General features: G+C 42.8%; 1 protein-coding gene across 5 annotated transcripts in view; it reads left to right on the top strand.

Moving 5' to 3' along the window:
• ARVCF (ARVCF delta catenin family member) overlaps nt 1–20,742 on the top strand; it is a 247,856-nt gene that overhangs the window by 188,661 nt on the left and 38,453 nt on the right. For all 5 annotated transcript variants that reach the window (XM_050980686.1, XM_050980687.1, XM_050980688.1 and 2 more), the window contains 3 exons: nt 8,013–8,130; nt 9,387–9,558; nt 16,305–16,376. In XM_050980686.1, the coding sequence (XP_050836643.1) occupies nt 8,013–8,130; nt 9,387–9,558; nt 16,305–16,376 (362 nt within the window). The remainder of the gene's footprint in view (nt 1–8,012; nt 8,131–9,386; nt 9,559–16,304; nt 16,377–20,742) is intronic.

Raw genomic sequence — 20,742 nt, 5'->3', positions numbered from 1 at the left:
TCTTAGGTACTTCAGAGGAAAGGTGACTGCAAGAGCTTGATGGTAAATCAGTCATACTTGGGATGTGTCAAATCCTTTTTGTATGCAATTGTTCTGAGCCTTTTTCTGAGGAGGACAGAGCATTATGGAACCTGCCTGTACATCTTGGCCTGCAGATGTCACTTGCAGTGTTTCAGACACAGGTAACACTGTGAATGAGTCCTCGTGTCTTTATATATTAGTAAGGTGTGTGTACCCAGACATGGCCTGCACACACTGTAGCAGGAGTGTGGGTGTCTCTCTGAGGCAGGTGGAGGTAAAGAAGGTTTGTCAAGCAACCTCTGTCTTGTTTGGGCAGAAAAGGTCTCTCTCTTTGTCCCCAAAAACACTTGTATTGAGTGTATCATTGATGTTGGTGTGCCTGGTTTTTCTTCCCATCTCTGTGTGCTGAATTTGAGGACCAAAAAGAAGTAAGGTCGTCAAAACCAGGTTCTTATGCCCTCCTTTCTTATTAATGATTAATGTATGGCTTTTCTCTGAAGAAAAGTGCCTGGGAATTAGAGCTTTCAGAATGCATTACTTTCAAGCTCTATTCATCTTTAGATCCTGCAGGCATGATAATGGTATGTGGTGACAGTCACCTAATATTTGTCCTGTGTGCACTCATACACTGGAGGCAGCCTTCATCTCCAGCTGACCGAGGTAAGAAGGTGCTGAAGTGCAAATCTGTGACCTGGAAGTGCTGCCTAGTGCAGAGCAGGGCACAGGAGGTGAGGCTCAGGTGACACTGCTGTGATGCTGCCGGGTGAGCTGCCGTTGGTGTCAAGGGAGCTTTGCTCACTGAAGCATGGCACAGCAGAGAAGGTAGAAACTAAGGGCTGGCACCTGTAAACTCACATTTTTGTCTTTTTTATCAGCAGCAAATTTGCATTAGTACAGAGCCCTCCTAAGCAGCTACACTTCTCACCAACTCCAAAAAGGGTTCTTTGACAAAGTTGTTTGTTTGACATGCCCTCTTACTCTGTGTATTCTCCTATCCTAGTTGAATAGTCCTTTCCTATGCTTTGCAGGGCAGTTATTTAACCAAGATCATCTGGAGAGGACTCCTCCCAAAGGTTAATGCTTCTCTGTCCCAGCCAGGGGAGCTGAGGGCAGGTGCTGCCATCTCTGTCCCCCACTTGCCCGCAGTGCTTGGAGGCTGCTGTGCTCATGTTGTGTTCAGAGTGGGTGCAGCCTGTGGGAGATTGATGCTCCAGGTTCTGAAGCTAATGATACTGTCAGTCTTTTAGTGTGCACCAGGTGCTTTTGAAATGGACTTTGAGAGCAGGAATAGTTCCAGAAGGAGATAAAAACAGGACCAAAATTTGCCTGTGAATCTTCCCTTTGGAGGTAGCAAGTATCACGAAAAGGGAGAAGCTTATCTGCCCAACCCAGACTGGAAAAAATCAACTCAAATTAAAAACCCACACAAAAGAGAGGAGTGAGCAAAGGCAGTTTCTTAATTAGCTTACTGATACTGTGCAGGATCACAGCATATGGCTGTCCTGGGGCTTATATGATGAGCAGAGCGTTTAATTCGTGCTAGTAAGGAGCTGTTAGGGTTCCTCCTGACAGTTCCTGATGTTTAGCTTGTAATATAAATAAATTATGCATATATTTTAGCAGTAGAGACATAACCTAGTTACATGCAATCTTAATGCTTTACAATCATATCTTGAGGTATAAATTTAAAGTTGTGCACTTGCTTACTGCCTTTTGTCGTTACTTAGGAATGAACCTAGTTCCCTCCTTACTGGCTGTCAGGAAAGGGAATCTACAAAAATGTCTGTTGCTGTGGTGGGGTGAAGAGCAGGACTGCAGCGAAGCTCCCTGCAGTCATTCTGATGGGTGTAGTCTGCTTTGGAAGGCTTGTGAGCCCTGATCCTTTGTTAGATTAGTACCATCTCCTTTCTGTATCTTTGAGATTCTTTGTCATGGCAGCAAGCATGTGTGATAAAGCAAGCAGAGTCCCTTGGCCTTTCCTCCAGGAAAAGACTGGAATAACTTGGAAGCTGAGTAGCTGCTGGGTATTGTGGAATTCTCGTGCAGTGTGTTTCTGCATCGTTTTGCATTACAGGAGAGCAAGCCAAGGCCCTCCAAGTAGGTCATGCAGGAGGTAACCAGTCAGCATTTTACTGAAAAGGCATTGCAAGGTGGTTTGGGTATAGAATGCCACAGAAAACAAGGTACAGATGTTGAGTCAATCCTTTGTTAAACTGTACCCTTGAACCCCAGCTCAAGGCAGAGAGCTCCTGTAGGCAGAGTAGACATGGGTATGAGGTGTGACAGGGTACCCTGTAGATCTCTTGCTCTGTGCCACTGCTGCTGGAGCACAGACTAAGCTCATGAAACCCTTTCTTTCAGGGGTGGCTTTTGCTATGTTCTCTCAAGCATTTGGTCAACTAAACAAAACCAACCACTTTATTTAAATAGGTGGAAGGGTTTGCAGGCAAAGAAGCTGGGGCTGCTCTGCTGCTTCTCTCTTGGGTGTAACTGGTCAGTGAACGCTGGAGTGGAGCAGCAGCATCCAGTGGGATTCCAGGTCTGAACAACTACTCCCCAGCTGCTCCCTACCTAAATCAGCATCAGTAGAGCTCCTCTGGCTTTCTGTGCATTTCATTTGGACTTTGGCTTCTTTCTGCTTTCTTTACCATATTCTCTGCTTGATTTCTGATTGAGCTTCTGCTGCCAAACTGCACTGTGCTGTACAGGGCCCTCTGACCAGAGCTGCCTGGACCAGGCTATCTTTGTGTCACAGGCAGCTTCTTTCTTTTTCTCTCTTGTTTTCAGAACAATGAACTTTTAATACCAATTAAACTTCCTGGTACTTGATGTGAACTGAAGTATGGAATCCATTCAATTTCTGCATGAAATGATGGAATGATTTTTAAATGTTGCATATTCCTCCTTTGAGACATAGCGAGCCTAGAAATACACCTGGAAATAGAGTTCATTTACTACAACTATTATTGATCCATTCCTTTGGCTGGCATCCAAATAAAAATTTCTTTATTGTGAAGCAGTGTGTGGGTGTGGAAGGGTGCTTGTATAGTAAGGGTTCTGCCTGCCAGAGTAGGTGGACAGAACAACTAATGTTTTTTAAGCTAGAAGCTGTGAGAAGTTGTCTTTTATCAGCTGAAGTATGCAAAACTCAGTGTCTGGACAGCAAAGCCTCAGTGATGGTGCTGGTCAGAGTCTGGCAAGGGGGTGGAAAGAGCTCGTCACTGTCTCGGCTTCAGCTCTCAGCTGTGATTCTTCCAGGGAAAGGTGGAAGTGTTACTAGGAGGATGTCTTAAAGAATTCCAGTTCAACTTCCTATTTATAGAAAAAGGAAAGTCTCCAAGCTGTTATCTTCATTCCCAGCTTGATATCTAAACAAAGTGCTTTTTACACCTGAACTGAGGCAGGAGGGTAAGTGTTCAGTAACACTCCAGCCTTGGCTTCGTCTGCAGCACTGTGGGATAGCATCTGATGGTGCTCTCCAGCCAAGTGACAGACAAAACAGTCTTGGAAATATTAGTTTTAATTTTCAGAGCTGAAGGTATCTTTGCCTTTTTTTCAAGTTTCTCTTCATCATTAAAAAGAAAACAGTCCAAAAGCTTTCCACATCTTAATTTTGTCTGTTGGATTGTTAGGGAGAGCACAGCCACCTGATTGCATTGAAAGAGTGCAAATTAAGTACCCTGTACTTAATTACTTCTATGTCTTTTCTCTTGAAGATAATTCTGGTGTGTGGCACAGACAGTAGTAACAGCTCACCTCTCCTAGGGGTGACGAATGCCAGCTCTGTTCTGCAGATATAAATGTAGCATTCAGAATTGCATATTATTAAGACAGGTCTTTGGTGATAATGATAACCTTATCTAAAGCGTGAACATATTTCTCAGCACACTCGCCCCCATTCTCTGAAGTCTGACAGCAGCAGACTGCATTCCTAGTCTGATGAGTTTCTATGCTCATAGGTATTTACTTTTATTTAACATTTACTTAGTTCTTCTTTGTTTTGTTGTTTGGTTTTTTTTTCCCCCCCAGGGAAAGCATATATTGCAACATCCTTACAAATTCTCTTTCACTAGTCCTGGCCCCACAGTCTGGACTCCCAAGAATTTGAGGAAGAATCCAGGTTGCTTTTTCTAGCTAAAGGCTGGAGATTTAAAATCTCTGGAACGAGATATGTGCTTTACTGTTTTACATAAAATCAGGCATCCAGTTGGTTTCTTTCCGATGTACCTGGAGTCACATAGGCAGTAGTTCTGTGGGTTTTTTCTAGAATTGTTCTTCAGACTGTGTATATTTACAGGAAGCACACTGAAGTTTCCTATTACCCTTTGCATTGTGACATAAGAAAGACATTTCTGGTTTTAAAATACATTTGTCATTTAATAGACTCTTGGAAAAGTGTTGAAAAGCAGGAAAGTCAGGGAAAGCAGCAGAGACCTTCCTGTGGTTGAAGAGACAGGGCAAGTGTGCAGAGCACTGGGAACGAATGGCAGGTCTCATTTCCCAGTGGTTTGTGTAAAAACAGTTTGAGTAGTCCCCCGTCACCATTCCCACCCTTCTCAATGGGCAGTCAGTTTTATTTTCCTTTGGAACAGGATATTTGCCCATGATCAGTGCCTCAAAAGCCCTGCAGAGTTGTTCAGACTTCACTATGTAACTTTTACTTACATCTACAGAGGTTCTTGATATTAATTTGCCCCAGCAAGCAAGTCAGTGAGATCATTTGTTTAATTGCAATATCTTCTGGCTGTTCCAGGTCTTGCATGGCAGCCTGTCTCCTAAGTAACAGAGTTAGCAGCACCTCAGCTGGGGTCTCGGCTGCCTTTCTCTTTGGTGTCTTGTGTGAAACACTCCATCCCCTGAAGAATTACTTCTGGTCTAGCCGTACTTGTCTAATGTGTAGAAAAGTTAAATGAAAAGCAAAGCTCTCTACTTTGTGCAGGTCTGGATGCCATATATTACATATCCCCTTTGCACGAGTTTCTGGCCTGGGTGAGGCTCTGCATTCCTTCTGTGGAGTGTTGCCCCGTGTAAAGGGACTGCAAATCCTCTGTTAACTGCTGGAATCAGTCACGTTGGTTGATTTCCATCACTCTTGGAAGAAGGGTGTTGAGAAACCTTGCTTCGAAAGCTTCCTTAGGACAATGGTTTGGTTACATCTTTCATTCCATCACGTTTAACAGATACAGGATGCAGAACAATCTCAGTGCAGATGTGAAATGGGAAGAGATTTTTCCTGACTCCTGTCAGTAGAGTATGCTATCAGGTTGATTATTCCATGGCAGTTTCTGTTCTTTTTCATGACCAGTGCCAGCAGTAGCTCTCCTGTCCATGTCATCCCTTTTGTTTTCATGCTCCAGCCCCTCCTGAAGACCCAAGATGAATTTGACCAGTGACTACCAGGTGATACTTTTCAAGGAGGTGGATGGTGGATTCTTAAGGCCATGGCAGAAACGCAGCCTGGCATTTTCCTGGGTTGCATGGACTTGTGAAGACTTCTCTGGATCATGGAAACCAAACTGGCAGCATGTCTCATGGGATGGTCAGATGAGAACTTAGTCAAAGCATACATTCATCGTTTTCATAGGGCCCACCTTAGTTTAGAGCTTAGAGATGTGGGGCATGGATCTGAAATGCGAATATTTCTTTGGGGTTTGGGAGCTCTTCACTGCCTTTTGCAGTGTTGGAGCAGCAGGCAGAGCAGTCTCACGATGCAGGTGCTGATCTCCCTGGACTTTGTCTGTCTGAGATCTGCTTGGACTGCTGGGAGAAGAGTGGGAGCTGAGCTCTCACTGGGTCTGGGGTACAGTTACAGACAAGGAAATGGGGTTTGTTCTTCCATGGCAGATAAATCCCAAGGGCTGCAGGAAGCTCATTACCCAAGGAGGGAGGACTAACAAAATCCCCAGAGTTGTGTATCTGTAGAGCAGATGTTTCTGCATGAGAGGCTCGTAAGGATACATTTTGTGATGTGCTAGTTAAAACATTAAAACTGCAAAGTTTGATGTTTGGATAACTTAGTCATAGCATTAATTAGCTATTAACTTGATCCTGCAGAGTTTTCATGCTTATTTATGTGTGGTAGATGTGGGAATTTTTTCTCGAGGCATTAATTTCCGTTAAATTCTTCTATAGCTGGAGAGACAGGGATATAGGCTTCTTTTTCAATCATGTTATCAATGTCTACCTTGATATTAGCCCCAGTACAGATGAAGAAAGAAAGCAGGATACACAATACTGTGATGCTGTTCATAACCAAAGTGTAAAACAAATTTGGTGCAAGTGTGATAGCACGAATGAACCAGAGAAAAATCTCTTCTGAATGGGCCATAGGGCAAGGAAGGTGAGAAGGTTGAGCTGTTCTGCCTTGAGTCTGGCAGTGTTGCTTGTGAATTCTAACACTGTGAGACTTAATGAGGGAATAAAAAATGCGATACACAGCTCCAGATAAGACCATTTACAGTGCATTTCTGTCACCCTGAAGCTTAACAAGTACTGTTCCACATTAATAGATGTGCTTGAAGGTGAAGCTGCTATCATGTATTGTTATAACTCCTGAAAGGTATCTCGGAGAATTTGACTTCTAATTTCAGTTTCATAAAGACGTAGTATTAAAATTCACATTTGTGTTTTTGATACAAAAGGATTAGTGCATCTGGAGATAGGAAAACAGCAGTAGAATTCTCTTCCATCTATCCAGTGGAATCATTTTAATATCCACTTAACTTGCCTTCCATCATCCATTGCTAGAGGTGAAGCTGTGTTAGGATTTGAGAAAAGAATTTGTTTATCTGTGCATTTCATTTGTGTGCTTAATTGAAAGTTAATGTGCTGTTAGAGCAACCTGCTCACAATTAAGTTCCTTCAGATTTTGAGAGGTCTCTGAGAAAATGTAGATTTTCTTAGCTATCTAATTAACACAGCAGCCTGCCCAGATGACCGGGACACGGGAGGGAACCATGATTGATTTGTTAATTACTTGGAGATTGGCAGTCCCTCTAGTTAAAAGCAAAAACTGACTGCAGCATCCTGATAACAGAAGGTAATGATGGTGTCCTGAGCATTTGAGAGGTAACCTTACATAGTTTTGTGGGACTCAAAGACCTGAAAGTTGAAAGGTTGTCTGTGTTATTGTTGAAATTACTGTGTTTCAGCTTTGGGAAGAGCTTCCATACAGGTTTGGTCAGTGAGCATGTTTTAGAATAATTTTGTCACTTCATTTTCCCCCTAAAGAAAAAGGGGTGTGTGGGGGGAAGGCAGCATTTGGAAAATTGACTTGAATTTTATTTATTTTTTGGGTAATGGGAGATTGATGCTTATGGAAGGCTGGGATATCAGTTTGTGCTCGCTGGATGAGTTGAGGGCAAGTTCAAAGGTCCCCTCTGGCAGTTTCTGCAGTCATTGATAAGTGTAACTTTCAACAACTCCATGTAGCCTTCCACTCTGTCTTGCTTCTTCTACCTGTGCCATTCTCTTGTGCAGAGTTTTGAGAAATTCAAAGCCATGTAAACCGTCGTCCTTTCCTTACTAAAGTTGACTGACCCAGACTTTGTAATGAATCTGCTGCACACAGCTTTTTCAGTTTCTGTGGCCATGATACTGCTGAGCAATCTTGTGACTTAGCATGTTTTTCCTAAAGTGGTGAAAGTATCTTTCAGTTTGGAACTGCTGGTTTTGAAATTAAATTTTTGGTTTGCATACTGTTTGCTCTGCAGACTCCAGCTTTAAGGTGAGTCCCTGGGCTCACCAGCAAAGCAGAGAATGTGTTTGTAGGCACCTCTGGGATTGTGTTCCCCTTTTTGTTTGGGCTCAGAGAGTTGCAGATGTGTATTGCCTGTACTTTACTGAGATTTAGTAGGTTTGTCAGTCTACTTGGCCTCCTAATTTTTCATCCAGGGTGATGAGGTCTTAATAAATGCAGTATAAATCAATGCACCTTTAACTTTATAGTGAAGGTTACAGGGCTAAATTTTCTTTCTACTCTCTCGTGTCAGGAATGTAAGTTCAGATGGAGCAGAAGCACGCAGAAGGCTGAGAGAGTGCGATGGCCTGGTGGATGCCCTCCTTCACGCTCTGCAGTCTGCAGTTGGCAAGAAGGACACGGACAATAAGGTGAATTTGAGTATTAAAACATAGTGGATGTTTGCATCAATTTATGCTGAAGTGTTGCACTGGGATCCAACTTCTGTTTGTTGCTATCAGAAGACGATTATGCTTGCCTCAGAAAATAAAGTAATTGTCGTCCTCTCATGTCTGGTATCAGTGGTAGTGCTGATTGGGTATCAGCAGGATGCTACTGTGTTTCCCTCTATGGCTGATCAGGGGAGCAAAGGCTGGTTGCTGAGAGAGGTGAGGAGACTAGTCCTTTATTGTCAGTGACATTATTGCTATTGTTCTGCATTACTTAATTGGCATTTATAAGTGCAGTCTCCAAATCAGAACTGAGTCCCATTCGCATAAAGCAGCAAAGGAGTGAGTTCCCATTTTTAAAGACTTTATTCAGCACCATCTCTGAAGACTGAAGTGCTTAGACATTAAGAAATGTCTTCAGACCTGCAGCACTTTCACTGTGGCTGGTTTTTTTGGTGCAGATTTTATCAATCTGTTTTTATCATCATCTCATCCCGTGGCACGTAAAAGTGTATTTACATGCATGAGGAATATCATAACTTTAACCTGTTTAAAAAAAGAGCATATTATTTCTTTATAACACCAGAAGGCTTGTAAAGCATCATTATTTTATTCTGTGTCTCACCATGTGATGGCCTGAACAAGGGGGTTACAAAGCCCTGTTACTTAATCAGGTAATTTTGGAAGTGGATTTTGTAACCACCTGGTGGTTTCCATTGCAACCTACAGAGCACTGCTCTTGTCAGAACCCGATGTGCTGTGGATTAGCTATTACTACAGAACAATGTGTGTTCGCATTGAAATCCTCACAAGGCCTAGGTTTTGACCCAGAGAAAATTTAATAAAATGGGCCCCTTGGAGATTGTCAATGTTGGAAGAACGAGAGAGAGACTTGGATTAAAATATGATCCTTATATGATCATTTTCTGCTGTGTGTTTGATCTTTTGGTGAATTGTATTCTTTGTGTAAGATCAAGTGGTATTTTTGATTAGAGAGTTTTCATTTTGAATGGATACTATTTATAAAGTGCTTCACTTTTGGAAAAATAAAATGGGGTTTAGAAGAAGAATGAAGTTTAATTTAAGGGTCTTGACTAAATCTTCCTTGTGAGCTACGTGGTTTTCCTGGGACAGGTAGCCTTCTTTTGTCAATTTCTCCAAGCCCTCCTCTGTACAATACCATGATTTGCAGGTAAGAGGGTGCAATACTTCATATAACATAAATTTCTTTGTAACAGTCTGTGGAGAATTGTGTGTGCATCATGCGGAACCTTTCCTATCATGTCCACAAAGAGGTCCCTGGAGCTGATAAGTACCAAGAACTAGATGCTGGTCAGACTACAGGCACAGGAGGCTCCCAGAAGAAGAAGAAAGATGATGCTGGTTGTTTTGGTGGAAAAAAAGCTAAAGGTATGTGTTGCAAAAACTCAGAACTAGAAATGGATTTGGGGGTAATGTTGCTGTGCACTCCTGCTCTTGCAAGCACATTCATCATGCTCATTTAGGATGATGCAGTTTATGGAGTGTTTGCAGTATCCTGGCATGTGTTTATCTTCTGCGTTGCCTCACAGTTAGATGTTTGGGATTCTTTTTTCCATGATTGCTGTAATTTTGTTTGGCTTTAAACAGGAATGCTGCATGCTGACAGATGACATTCTGCTGTTGGAAAAAGGTGGATGTGCTCTGCCTCTCCTCTGCATTGCTGTGTTCTTGCATCTGTCACATCTCTGCTCAGTCCCCTTGCCTGGCTGTGTAGCATGTGTGCCCTTCTCAGGAAGCCAAGCCAGCATGGGTCCATCCATCCCTGTGCATGGCACTCCTGCCTGTACATCTTCCCTGCCTCCAGACTCTCATCCTTGAAAACAAACTGAAAGCCTCCCCTCCCACTCAGCGAAAACATACAACCTCCCAATTCAGTCACTATTTCAGTAATTTAAATTGCAAGCACGATTTTTGTAGCTTTTAATTGTCAGTCACTTTTAGACCTGTTCTCTCCTCTGGGGCATGAGTGTTGCAAATGAGTTTCATTATGAGAGGATTAATGGTCTCAGTAACCCCCCTTCAATGTTTCCTTTACAAGGAGACACTCAAATTATATCCGTTTTCTTCGTTGTTTTAGAGAAATTACTATTCTAGACTGAGTTTTGTTTCCTTTCTTAGAGAAATGACTATTCTAGATGAATTCAGAGATAATTAATTCCATTTTCTGTCTAGGCTTCATTCTCTTCATTCATGTGTACACACATCCTGGCTTATTATTTATAGCCAGGTACAAGGAAGGGTTTTGCCCCTAAAGAGCTGATACAGAGTTGTTTGTACTTGATGGACTCTGTGCTGCACATTACTCTTTGATCTGACCTGCACAAGTTATTAAAATATTACGTGTTTCCATATGTGTTAGGGAAGTCATCACAGTGTGAACTTGCTTTTGCAGAGTAGTCTGTCATCAACTTTGTTTAAACTGTTTAAAATAAAAAATTGATGGGAGTCTTCTAAAGATGGGGGGTGGGGGTAGAACTAAAGAAGTAATTCTGCCTGCCTGGCCAGCCTGTTCTCACAGGGAGCAACTGAACCTGCAGCGTGATGGCCTTTGGAAACCTTGCATGTGTGCTTACTCGAGCCTGTTCCCTGCCACTTGCAGTCCATGTTGTTGCTTTGCTTGAGAGCAACACAGTCAATGGAAGGACTTTCACCCATTAAAGCTCTGAGTGGCCTGTGGGAGGGCGTGTTGTGCTGAGGGAGACCTGTCCTCCACCCCTCGATGGCGGTGACAGGAGCACTCCCAGGTGTGTCCCACGCCGGGTGTCTGCCTGGGCCCACCTCAGAGATCCCTCTCCTGGGGCTGTGCTCCCAGGTTCTCTCTGCTCATCAGCTGAAGCAGCAGGTCACACCTTTGTGAGCAGATCGGTCTCGAAATCATCTGATGCTGGGGATGAGCCTGTGGATTGCAGCAAGCAGTGCAGGCACTCAGTGACAGCTTGGGTTGGGCTCTGTGTGTTTGGCAGGAAATGACAATACATTTTAATGGGCTTTCCACCTTTCTGCAGTGCTCTTTTGAAAGTGTGCTATTCCCTAGAGGGAAATCAACTGCTGATAATACTGAGCTCACAGCTTGAGGATGTAGATCAAAAGAATAGAGGGTCTACAGATGACTGTTGTGCTTCAAAAATAAAAGTTAAAATCCATTCATAAATGTGCTTTTAAAATCATAAGGAAAAGCTCCCTTGTCTCGCTCTCAAATTTATGTGGATACTGATCTGAAGTTACCTTAATTTTCTCAGTCTAGAACTTCAATCTCTTCTCTCCTTTCTTGTTCACCTAATCTCGCAGTGTTTCCATGTTTATTTTATTTTATTTCATGGTCATTGATCACAGCATTTCAAACACCTCTGCAAAGGGCTAGTCATCTTTCTGTCACCTCAATTCCGTGAGCACCTTTTCATTTAATAAAAAGAGAAAGAAAAGCAAAAAAAAAAAAAAAGCTGTGCAAAGAAAGATTGGGGGGTTTTAGCAGGAACAAAAGGGAGTACATGAAATACCTTGGTTTGGTTTGGTTTTCTAATTGATGAAACTTCTGTAGTCTTGTAATACTCAGGTTTTGAACCTGTTCTGTGAAATTCTGCCTCTTTGTGACTGTTCCTTTGTATTTTCTTCATCCTGTAAATTTTTGTTTTTCTTTTGCTGCTTTTCTGGTAATTAGAGGAGTGGTTCAATCAAGGTGAGTCTGCAATACTTTCTTTTCATCATCACCATAACATGCTTTGTTTGGCTTTCACATGCAAGGCTAAGAGCTGAGATCAAGGTCTTGTTCATCCACCTTCTCCTGCTCCCCCAGCACAACCTCCTGTTCATTTCAGCAGACATGGAAAAATCCTCTGAGGGAGCATTTGCAGTTCGGTCTTTGCATACTACAAATGGAAAATACAAGGATTTATTCATTCTTGGTGTAAGTGCAGTAGGGGAACTGCTGTGCAGCTGGCCTGCTGAGCCCAGGATAGCAGGAGCACCCAGCTGTGGGTTGTGTCCCCAGCCCTGTCAGATGGAAGGCTCTGCTGGCTGGTCTGGGGGTGGAAGGAGCCTTGAGCTGCAGCAGCTTGGGTGTTTGTTCTCAGGGGTGCTTGGTACTTCTTCTGCTTGGGCACGTGCCTGGGCTGCTGCAGCTCTGTTCCTGGCACACACAGGAGCTGGAGGAAGCTACCTCAGTACCTGTTTCAGGGGATAGGCTTCATTTTTTCATCCCAGCAAGTAAAACTGCACCTGGAAGAGACAAGTTTGAGGCTAAAGCTTCTCTCGGCTGGGAAGTTGATAGGCTGTGGGTGCCTGGGAGACTCCCTCACTGAGACTGATTTGGGGGTGAAGGCAGGAGCATTTTCAGGTTGTGACACTTGCTTCAGATCATGGGTTCTGGAGGGTTAGACCAAAGGAGAAGTGTTGGGGAGGGGAAAAAAAAAACAACCAACCACAATCCCACAATCTAATTGCTCCACCCAGAAAATGGTGCTGGGTGGTGTTCTGCAGATCACTGATTTTTGGACTGTGAGTGGTGAGGCTGTGGAGGATGGATTTGTTGGCAGAACAGAGCTCAGCCCTTGGTTTCTGTCACTCCTTTGTGGCCAGCTCCATGGCTGTGTTAATGAACACTGGGGAGGATAAGGTGAGATTGTTATGAAGAAGCACTTTCCCTTAAGCTTTTATTTCAACTAGAAAGAAAGCATTTGGGAATTAATCCTTCAGCAGAAATGGTCTGTCTGCATCATGGTTTGATTGTATAGTAAAGCAAAACGACATTTGAGGAAGATCAACAACAGCATTAGTGGTTAATAACGCTGGGTCACACTTCAGAGTCTGTACTGAGTTTCTGACAGATGGAAAATGCTGAAGGTCATGTTTTGGTTGTTTCTTACATAATGAAAAGTAGCAAGGGGGGAGAGGGGAGGAATTTTAATCCCTCTGTTTCAGAGACTGTAAATTGCATCTTGCACAAGCAAGTCTCATGTCAGGCAGTTTTCCCAAACCAGAGTGCTGTGCCAATCCTATAGGCCAGGTCTCATAAAACAGGCCTGTCAGCAGGCATATTCAAAACTGTCTCTCGGCAAAGTTTGGAGCTGTGCTTCTCATCCAGCATTGGCTTTTCTCTGATACACCTCAGACTGGAAAACCTGGAGAACCTGGATATGGGTGGAAATTGAAATGTACAAAACCAGACCTTCAACTTCTCTCCTACTGCAAGTGTAGTTTGTGCTGTGGTTTCAGCATCCCTGTGGTGCACAACCTGATTGTGAAGATCCAGGCAGTGGTGTGCTCCATACAAATCCCAGCCACATGGGATTGTGTGTATGTTCACATCCCTGTTGAGAGCAAATGGACAGGCTCGAGGGACAGAGCAGGGTGTTCAGAGCTACAGAATCTGGCAGTGATGCTGATTTTTTTGTGTTATCAGGGGTGCAGAGGGATGGCTGAGAAGGTTTTAATCAGTAGACTCCTGAATTGCTACATTTGGTCACCTTTTTAGAAACTCCCCAGTATTTGTGAAAATCAAATGGGAAAAACAGCTGCTGGGCCTCAGATTGAAACCTTTGCTTACTGGATGGATTTGGTTTGGAGTGTTCTTGCAGCTTGCTCTCCTTGTCTCTATAGGAAAGCCCCAGAAATGTAGGAGCTTGGGGTATTTCCAGACACAATCCATTTGATTAAGCAAGTAATTTGTAGAGTTGAAATCCCCTTGGTCAGAGTTCTGTGTTCTGTACTGCTGCCATTGGCAGGCGGCTGGCAGCTTTTCTTTGAACAGACGGGCTTTGGTCTGCGAGGTGGGAGTTCCTTACAGGGCCGAGGTGCTCCTCCAAACCAGCCAGTGTTTGCTGTCTGGCCCAGAAATGGAGAGACAGCAGCTGAGGAGCCCAGAGCACAGGTGGAGGGTGCTGTCTTTATGAAAGATGGGTCAGTAAATAGGCAGCTGCTTTGGCTTTCCCAGCTCAAAAGTAGCAGCCAACACTGCACTCCTGGACAATTCCTCCTTAACAAGTTCTGTACAAACCCAGTGCTTACTAAATACTGCCAGTGGGAAGAAGGCTTACTGTGCCATCTCAGTTCTGCAGGGCTGATAGAAGTGCCAAACCAACCTTTAAATTATAGAGAGAACTTTTGAAATGAGTAGTTGTGTCAAGTAAGGTCTGGCTCTCTGAGAACATGTTCTGAGGTTTAAACTATCTAATGGCAGAGACATGAAATTTGGGGTCATGTAAAAAAACAGTTTGTCCTTCTTGTAGATAAGATGGAGTCACATTTATGGGTCTGCTTTAAGTCTGTAATCTTTCCTACACTGACTTCCTTCCTTGAATGCTTTTTTCTTTTAATTCCCTCTGCCCTGCTTTTTCCTGTCAATGCCCTAAGGGTCAACAAGGGTTTGCAGCCAGTAACTGGGTTCAGCTGCCATCATGAAGTGCCAAGTCTTTTGGTGATGTACAGCACTTCTTTCTGGTATTTGATTCCCCAAGCAATGTCTGTCTTCTTTCACAGAGCAAAAAACTGATGGAAGGCTGTGAAGTTCCACTGATTCCTGTCCCTTCCTTTAGAAAAGATACCTTTCAAGGAGTGCTGTGGTACCTGGCTGCATGACCCTTTGGCAGCTTAGATGGGCTTTTACATACTTCAGTTAAGGAAATTATTTCAGATCAGCAGAACTTCTAGGTGCATATTTTGTTTTGCACAACAGTTGAAGTTGGCTGGTATTCTGTGTTGGCATTTCAGAAGAAAAGAGTGTGATTCCATCCACTCCCAAAAAAGGGGAGAGGATGGAATACTATCTTGAAGGGGGGTTTTCCCTCTTAATGTTATTCCTAAATTTTCATAATGGTATTTAAAAGCTCTAATTCTTCTCTGTACACAGTAGTGAGTATTTTTATCCTTTTGTCAAGAGGAAAGGTAGAGTGACCCTTTGAATTTACTCTGCATGTACCAGCCCCCTGCTGTAACAAGACAGGGACTGGCTTTTCCCATCTCATGACCTCTTGGCAGACAAGACTCAGACTAATCTCCCCATTACATTTTCAAGGACCATTTTCCTGTTTGCTTTTAAGCAGCCTTGACTGGTGGAGCTTCCAGCCCTTTCTGTAAAACCTCCATTAACAGCCTGGTAGTCCCTGAGCAGAAGCCACTTCTGGCTGCCTCAGTTGTGTTTGTGAATTCATCCCATTGCACCTGCCTTCCCTGCTCTGGAGGGAGAGGGACTAAATAACTTCAGTTTTTCCCCCTTAAAATAATTTGGGAAAGCTAAATTGGATGCCGCTGTCCTCAGAAGCTGTGCAGATTCTTGCACTGCCTTCCAAATCTCTCTCTCTCTCTCTCTGCTGCCAGTGTTCCTCTGATGGCAAGGTTCCTGCTTGTCCCACAGCATCCATGTGGGGTTACCCAAGGCAGTGTGTCTCCTTGGGGGCATGGAAACTACCCCTTCCCTCCCCCTGTGTTTACATAACTTTGAATTTTAAACCTAACTAAAAGTGCAGGTTTTGTTCTGTTGTCTGTAAAGGTTGTATAAATTAAGGCTGATGTAATAGTTTGACACTGTTTCTTAGCAAAAGTATGGAATTATTTCCATTAGCTTCTAATAAATAGCAAAAATGACACTTTCTTGATTGAAGGGCAATTCAAGGTTAAGTTGTTGGCTGCTGTCTGTACAATAAATTAAATTTAGGTCTTCCTGCCTGGTTGTTGCATTGAGAATAGAGATTGCAAAGCAAAGCTGTTGGTTTTTTGCTCGGCTGCTGAGTTTTTGCTTGAGCTAAGCTTCAGGTCAGAATTCCTCTGTGAAAACAACAGGTAAATACTGGGCTTCTGAGGGAGAGGCACAGCTCTGCCAAGAAGGGAAATGGCACAATTTTCCAAGGTTTAAAGCACTCCTATGACTCTCTGAAACACTAGTGCTAAGTGTGTTTGCAGATCAACCTGAAAGCAGCATGGGTGTCTGTCCCTAAGTTTGCTCATGCTAAAACCACAGCTGTGGAGCTGGGCTGTGAGTCAGATACACACAATAACGGGTAGCAGTCTCTGATTTATATTCTGGGTCTGTATCTTCTCCCATCTTGTAGATGCACATGACAGTAACTTACCTGTCAGTATACTGACAATCTTCTCCATCTGTTGTCTTCTTTTTTGCACAGGAAAGAAGAATGGAGATTTGGACAGGAATTTTGATACACTTGATTTGCCTAAGCGGTCTGAAGCAGCAAAAGGTAATGCTAATGTTTGTGCATTTGGAAATAGCAAGTAGCTTGGGAGCTGGAGGCTCTTAAAGGGACTTGAGACATGAGCATATCAGGCTGATCTCTTTCTTTTGTAGCCAGTTAATTGCGATAATGGATATATCTGTGCATGCTGTTATCTAGTGTTGAATACTGGATATCAATTTTTATCTGAGACTGCTGAATTGGTGGAATCTCTTAGAAGCCTGTCTGATTTGGTGTTAAGTGATTGTAACTCCAGAGAGGGGTGAGTTCAGGCTCTCCTCCTCTACAGCTCCATTTGCAACCCACCTGCACCACACCTGGCTGGAAGGAGTTCTGCAATGCACTCAGTGAGAGTGCTTGGCAGTAAACCTTTCTCTTCCCTGGCATCTCTGTCATTTTTCAGCATTCTTTGGAATTGGGTGACAGCAGGGATTGGGGATTTTTGCCTTTACTGATAGTCAGTCTTCCCCTGAACACAGTATTCCTCGCTGTCTGTAGTGAGCAGTACTTGTGGTTTTCTAAAATCTGGGAGGTTCCCAGAAAAATTCTTCTTTATTGTGCTTTTGTATTTTAGCTCTGGCAGAGGTGGAATCTTTCAAAATCTGCATTCCTTTCTTGCATGCAGGGTACTTTTTTAAATTGGAGATAAGGAGGTGATTTGGGATTTTGTCAGAATTCTTAGAGCATTGGATGGCGTTTTGAGACTTGCACGGGTTTTGATTTGAAGTGTGTGCAATGTCTCTGCAAAGATCCAGCCATTGTCATGGCAACTGCTGCTGTGCCACCCTGTCAGCCTCACCTTAACGAGCTCTGAATACCCAAAACTACCTGAGTATCCTCGGGAGAAAAATTTTAAACTCTTCCCACATCACATAGAGAATTTTGGAGAGTGTGAAGAGATCTGACTCAGTGGAGAGATCCACGGACTTGGGATACCTGAATTTCACTCTTTTGGTGACCTTGGTCCAGTCCACTTATTTGTGCTTCAATTTCCTTCTTATTAACTGAGAGCAACAACAAAGGCCATGTCTGAGATCCATGGAGATGTGCTGGTAGTCAGTAATGGTGTAATAATTATACATACATAGTGCTGCACTCAAATTCACAGTGAAACTCTGATTGATGATATGCAAACTAATCCTAAGATGTGGATGAATCTAATCTATTTACAGACACCCTTTATAGTGGATGCAGTTTCTAGTCTCATGTCTAAACACTGATTTTCATTTGGTGCATTATTGCACGGGATCTTCTGTATCTTGTGAAATAATGCAAGATACTAAAAAAATTCTCAGAAGCTGCACTACCATCCTATTTAGAGAGCTGCAGGAAACTTCTAACCAGCCTTGACTGGCTGCTGTCAGTTCAGGCTGGGAGCTGATTGCATTGCAGAGCAAGGAGACACCTTTAGGACGCAGGAAAAGAAAGGAATGCAAAATATAGCAAAGGCTTCACTGTTTGCATTCCTTTCTAAATGTGATTGGAATGTAGGTGTCACTAGAGGCAAAAGATGGCAATCAAGAATTTCTGCAAAGAAATGTACCTTGCATAGCTTCCTTTAAAATAAGATTAAAAGCTTTCATGTGGTTGTATTAATGGTAGAAGTGATGTGCAGATCTGTTGAGAGATGGATCTGTCTCTGAGCTTACACAGCTTGTTATCATATTCAATTGCTAGAAATCTCACACTCTTGAAGAGGTTGTTTGATAATTTTGAGATACCCCCATTTAATCAAAGTCAGATTACATATCTCATGATAGATAAGGTCAGGAGATTAATCCCACAGCATTTTGAAAGAAGCACTTTGACATGGAAAAGGGCATATTTCAAAAGTAACTATTGACTTGTGTGCTAAGAGTAAAAAAACCAAGACATTGATGCATTTTCGTTCCCTTTTTTGCCGGTAGTTTTCTGCCAAGCATCTCATTTTCTTGAGAATTCCTGGATAGTAAAGGTTCTAACAAGGTTGCTTGAACTTTAAATTGTTCACTGAAATAAAGAAAATAAAATGGCAGTTTAAAAAGCCTTAAGAACTCTGGTCAGATCTCTTCTATAGAGGATAATTGACTCTGATGAGATCAGCTCTCAGCTGAGGCAGAACCTCGTTACCAAGATGGAAAAATCATGCAAGTTTTAATGATCAAAAGCACTCAGAGTGAGTGACATGATGAAGTGCTATTTCAAAAATCAACAATTATAGATTAATCTCTTTCATGTATTATTAAAGCCATATTAAAGTGAGTTTTCAGCTGGAATCTTTGTGAGCAAATGAAACTGCAATAATAAGATTTGTTCATTCAATGCAGCAAATGAACATTGTGGTAGTTAACAAATATTGGGATGTAGTGTTGTTAAGTTTTCTGTAATCTTATAGTCAACATCCATGGAGCTTGTCTGGTGTGTCTAAAGATGTGGTTTCAGGAACTTGACATCATGGTTTCCCTTTGAGATTCTCCTAGTTATGACCACTGAGCTTAATTGAGAGCAATGATCACTTGAAAAACCATGGACTGGTAGCATCAGACTAGTCCAGACCTATTTTCTATCAGTTCTGGAAACTTCATTTTAACTCCAAATTACTTTACTGGTAGGAATCTCTGCCTGTCCTGCAGCCAAACATTATAAAACCAGAAACTTCTGTTGATTGTGGGTGGGGACTGGCTAATGTCTGTGCAGAGGTTTCTCAGTCCATCAGAGCATCTGTCCTGCTGGTACAACATCTTAGGAGCATCTTCATATCCTGTACAGTCCAAAGGGTCCTATGAGTTGTAACCTAGTTTAAATGCTAGTATTTCACTTTTTCCCCCCTGGAATTTGTTTGTTCTGGTGAGGAATGAATGAAGGAAGGCAGTTCTCTTTTTCAGAGTGATGAACTAGAGTCTCTTCCTGATGGTTCCTGGTTTTTTAATGGGAATCAGGTTCTGCTGCAGCATATGATTTGAGCAGCCCTGAAACCATTTCTAAGCCTTTAATAATTTTATGTGCTAGGCATTCTGGCAGGGGAAAGCTTCTAGTTCAGGGTTGTTATCTGTGGTAAACTGGATAATGTCAGACTGGACAACTTGCAGTGCTTTCAGAAGCTGTCTCATCTGATATTAAAAAATTAATGTATATGCCCTGGCAGTGTCCAGAGTACTCCTGTCCTCGTGAGGAAAGATTGTAAAAGAGAAGCTTCTTGTTTTCTCTTTGTTGAAAGGAGCATATTTTTTTCTGACAGTCAAAGAGAGAGAGCATAAATTTTGGGGTAAGTGATATGAGCTTGCATAGAGAAGGGAACAGCAGTGACAAGAAATTATGAATGCTGTTCTCAGAACCTTGCTAAATTTAGGACTTTCAAAAATTACTGCTTCTGGGGGGGGGGGGGGAAGTCTTACTGAAATCCCTTCCCCAGTCTAAAGTAGGTCAGTGATAGTGGTGCTGGCTGCCTCCTCTGCAGCGTGTTCTCTTCTGCACTACCACAGCGCTGATTTCTCCTGTGTACACATTAAATACGTAGCATACTACAACTCCTGTGCTTTGTTCACAGAGTCCTTCACTTCTGAGCAGGAATAGTGGCAGAGGCTCAGGCACTGGGGGAGGATGAGGATTAATCATATCTGTGCAGGGGAAGGCAGTGTCTCAGATGGCACTACCTCTGCAATAAGGTTTTCAGAGCTGATTCAGGATTGATGTGTGTCAGCCCCCCAGATACATTACAGGGGTTGTAACATTTAATCCTCCTGTGTGAAGGTGTTGGACTGTCCACCTCTGTTCCTCAGTGCTGGAGTATGGGAGGAGAAAGTCCAGAAGAGCAGAACAGTTTTTTATGTGGAATCAGCATTAGGTTATTCCTAATTAAATCCAGACCTCTGTGCTGTCTGGTTTAAGCAAATCTCACTGTTTGTTGTTTATGTGCACATATGTCTGAGGGCAGACCTGTAGCTGCTCTATGGAGCTTTGGGTGTTGAAGTTCAGCTCTCAATTCCAGTTTATCTCATTAGGGAGTTGAAAATCTTCAGCCATAACGAGATGTGCAGGTAGATTTCAGCCTGGTGGATGAGCTAGCTCATTTTCTCCTTGAAAGCAGTTATTAAGCTGCTTATTAATTTCTCTTTTCCTTTTTCAATACTTAAGTCCATTTTAATGGGAACATAAGTTTAGACAGAGTTGTGCTGAAATACTGAACTAGTGTTAAAAATGCTTATAATTGAAGAAGTCTATTTTGTTGCAGTGGGGACGACAAAGACAAGCTGAATTTATCTGAAAGCTCAGCTTTGTGTGTACACTTACCCTGGTCAGCAGCCTATGTAGGCAGGGAATGAGATTTTGGATGAACTTGTCAGCCAGTGAATTTCTTCTTCTCCATTATCTGAAATTCTCAGTCACTTTCCAT

Source organism: Serinus canaria, chromosome 15 (assembly GCF_022539315.1).
Source record: "Serinus canaria isolate serCan28SL12 chromosome 15, serCan2020, whole genome shotgun sequence".
Lineage (NCBI taxonomy): Eukaryota > Metazoa > Chordata > Aves > Passeriformes > Fringillidae > Serinus > Serinus canaria.
This window is presented reverse-complemented; position numbering and strand designations above follow the sequence as displayed.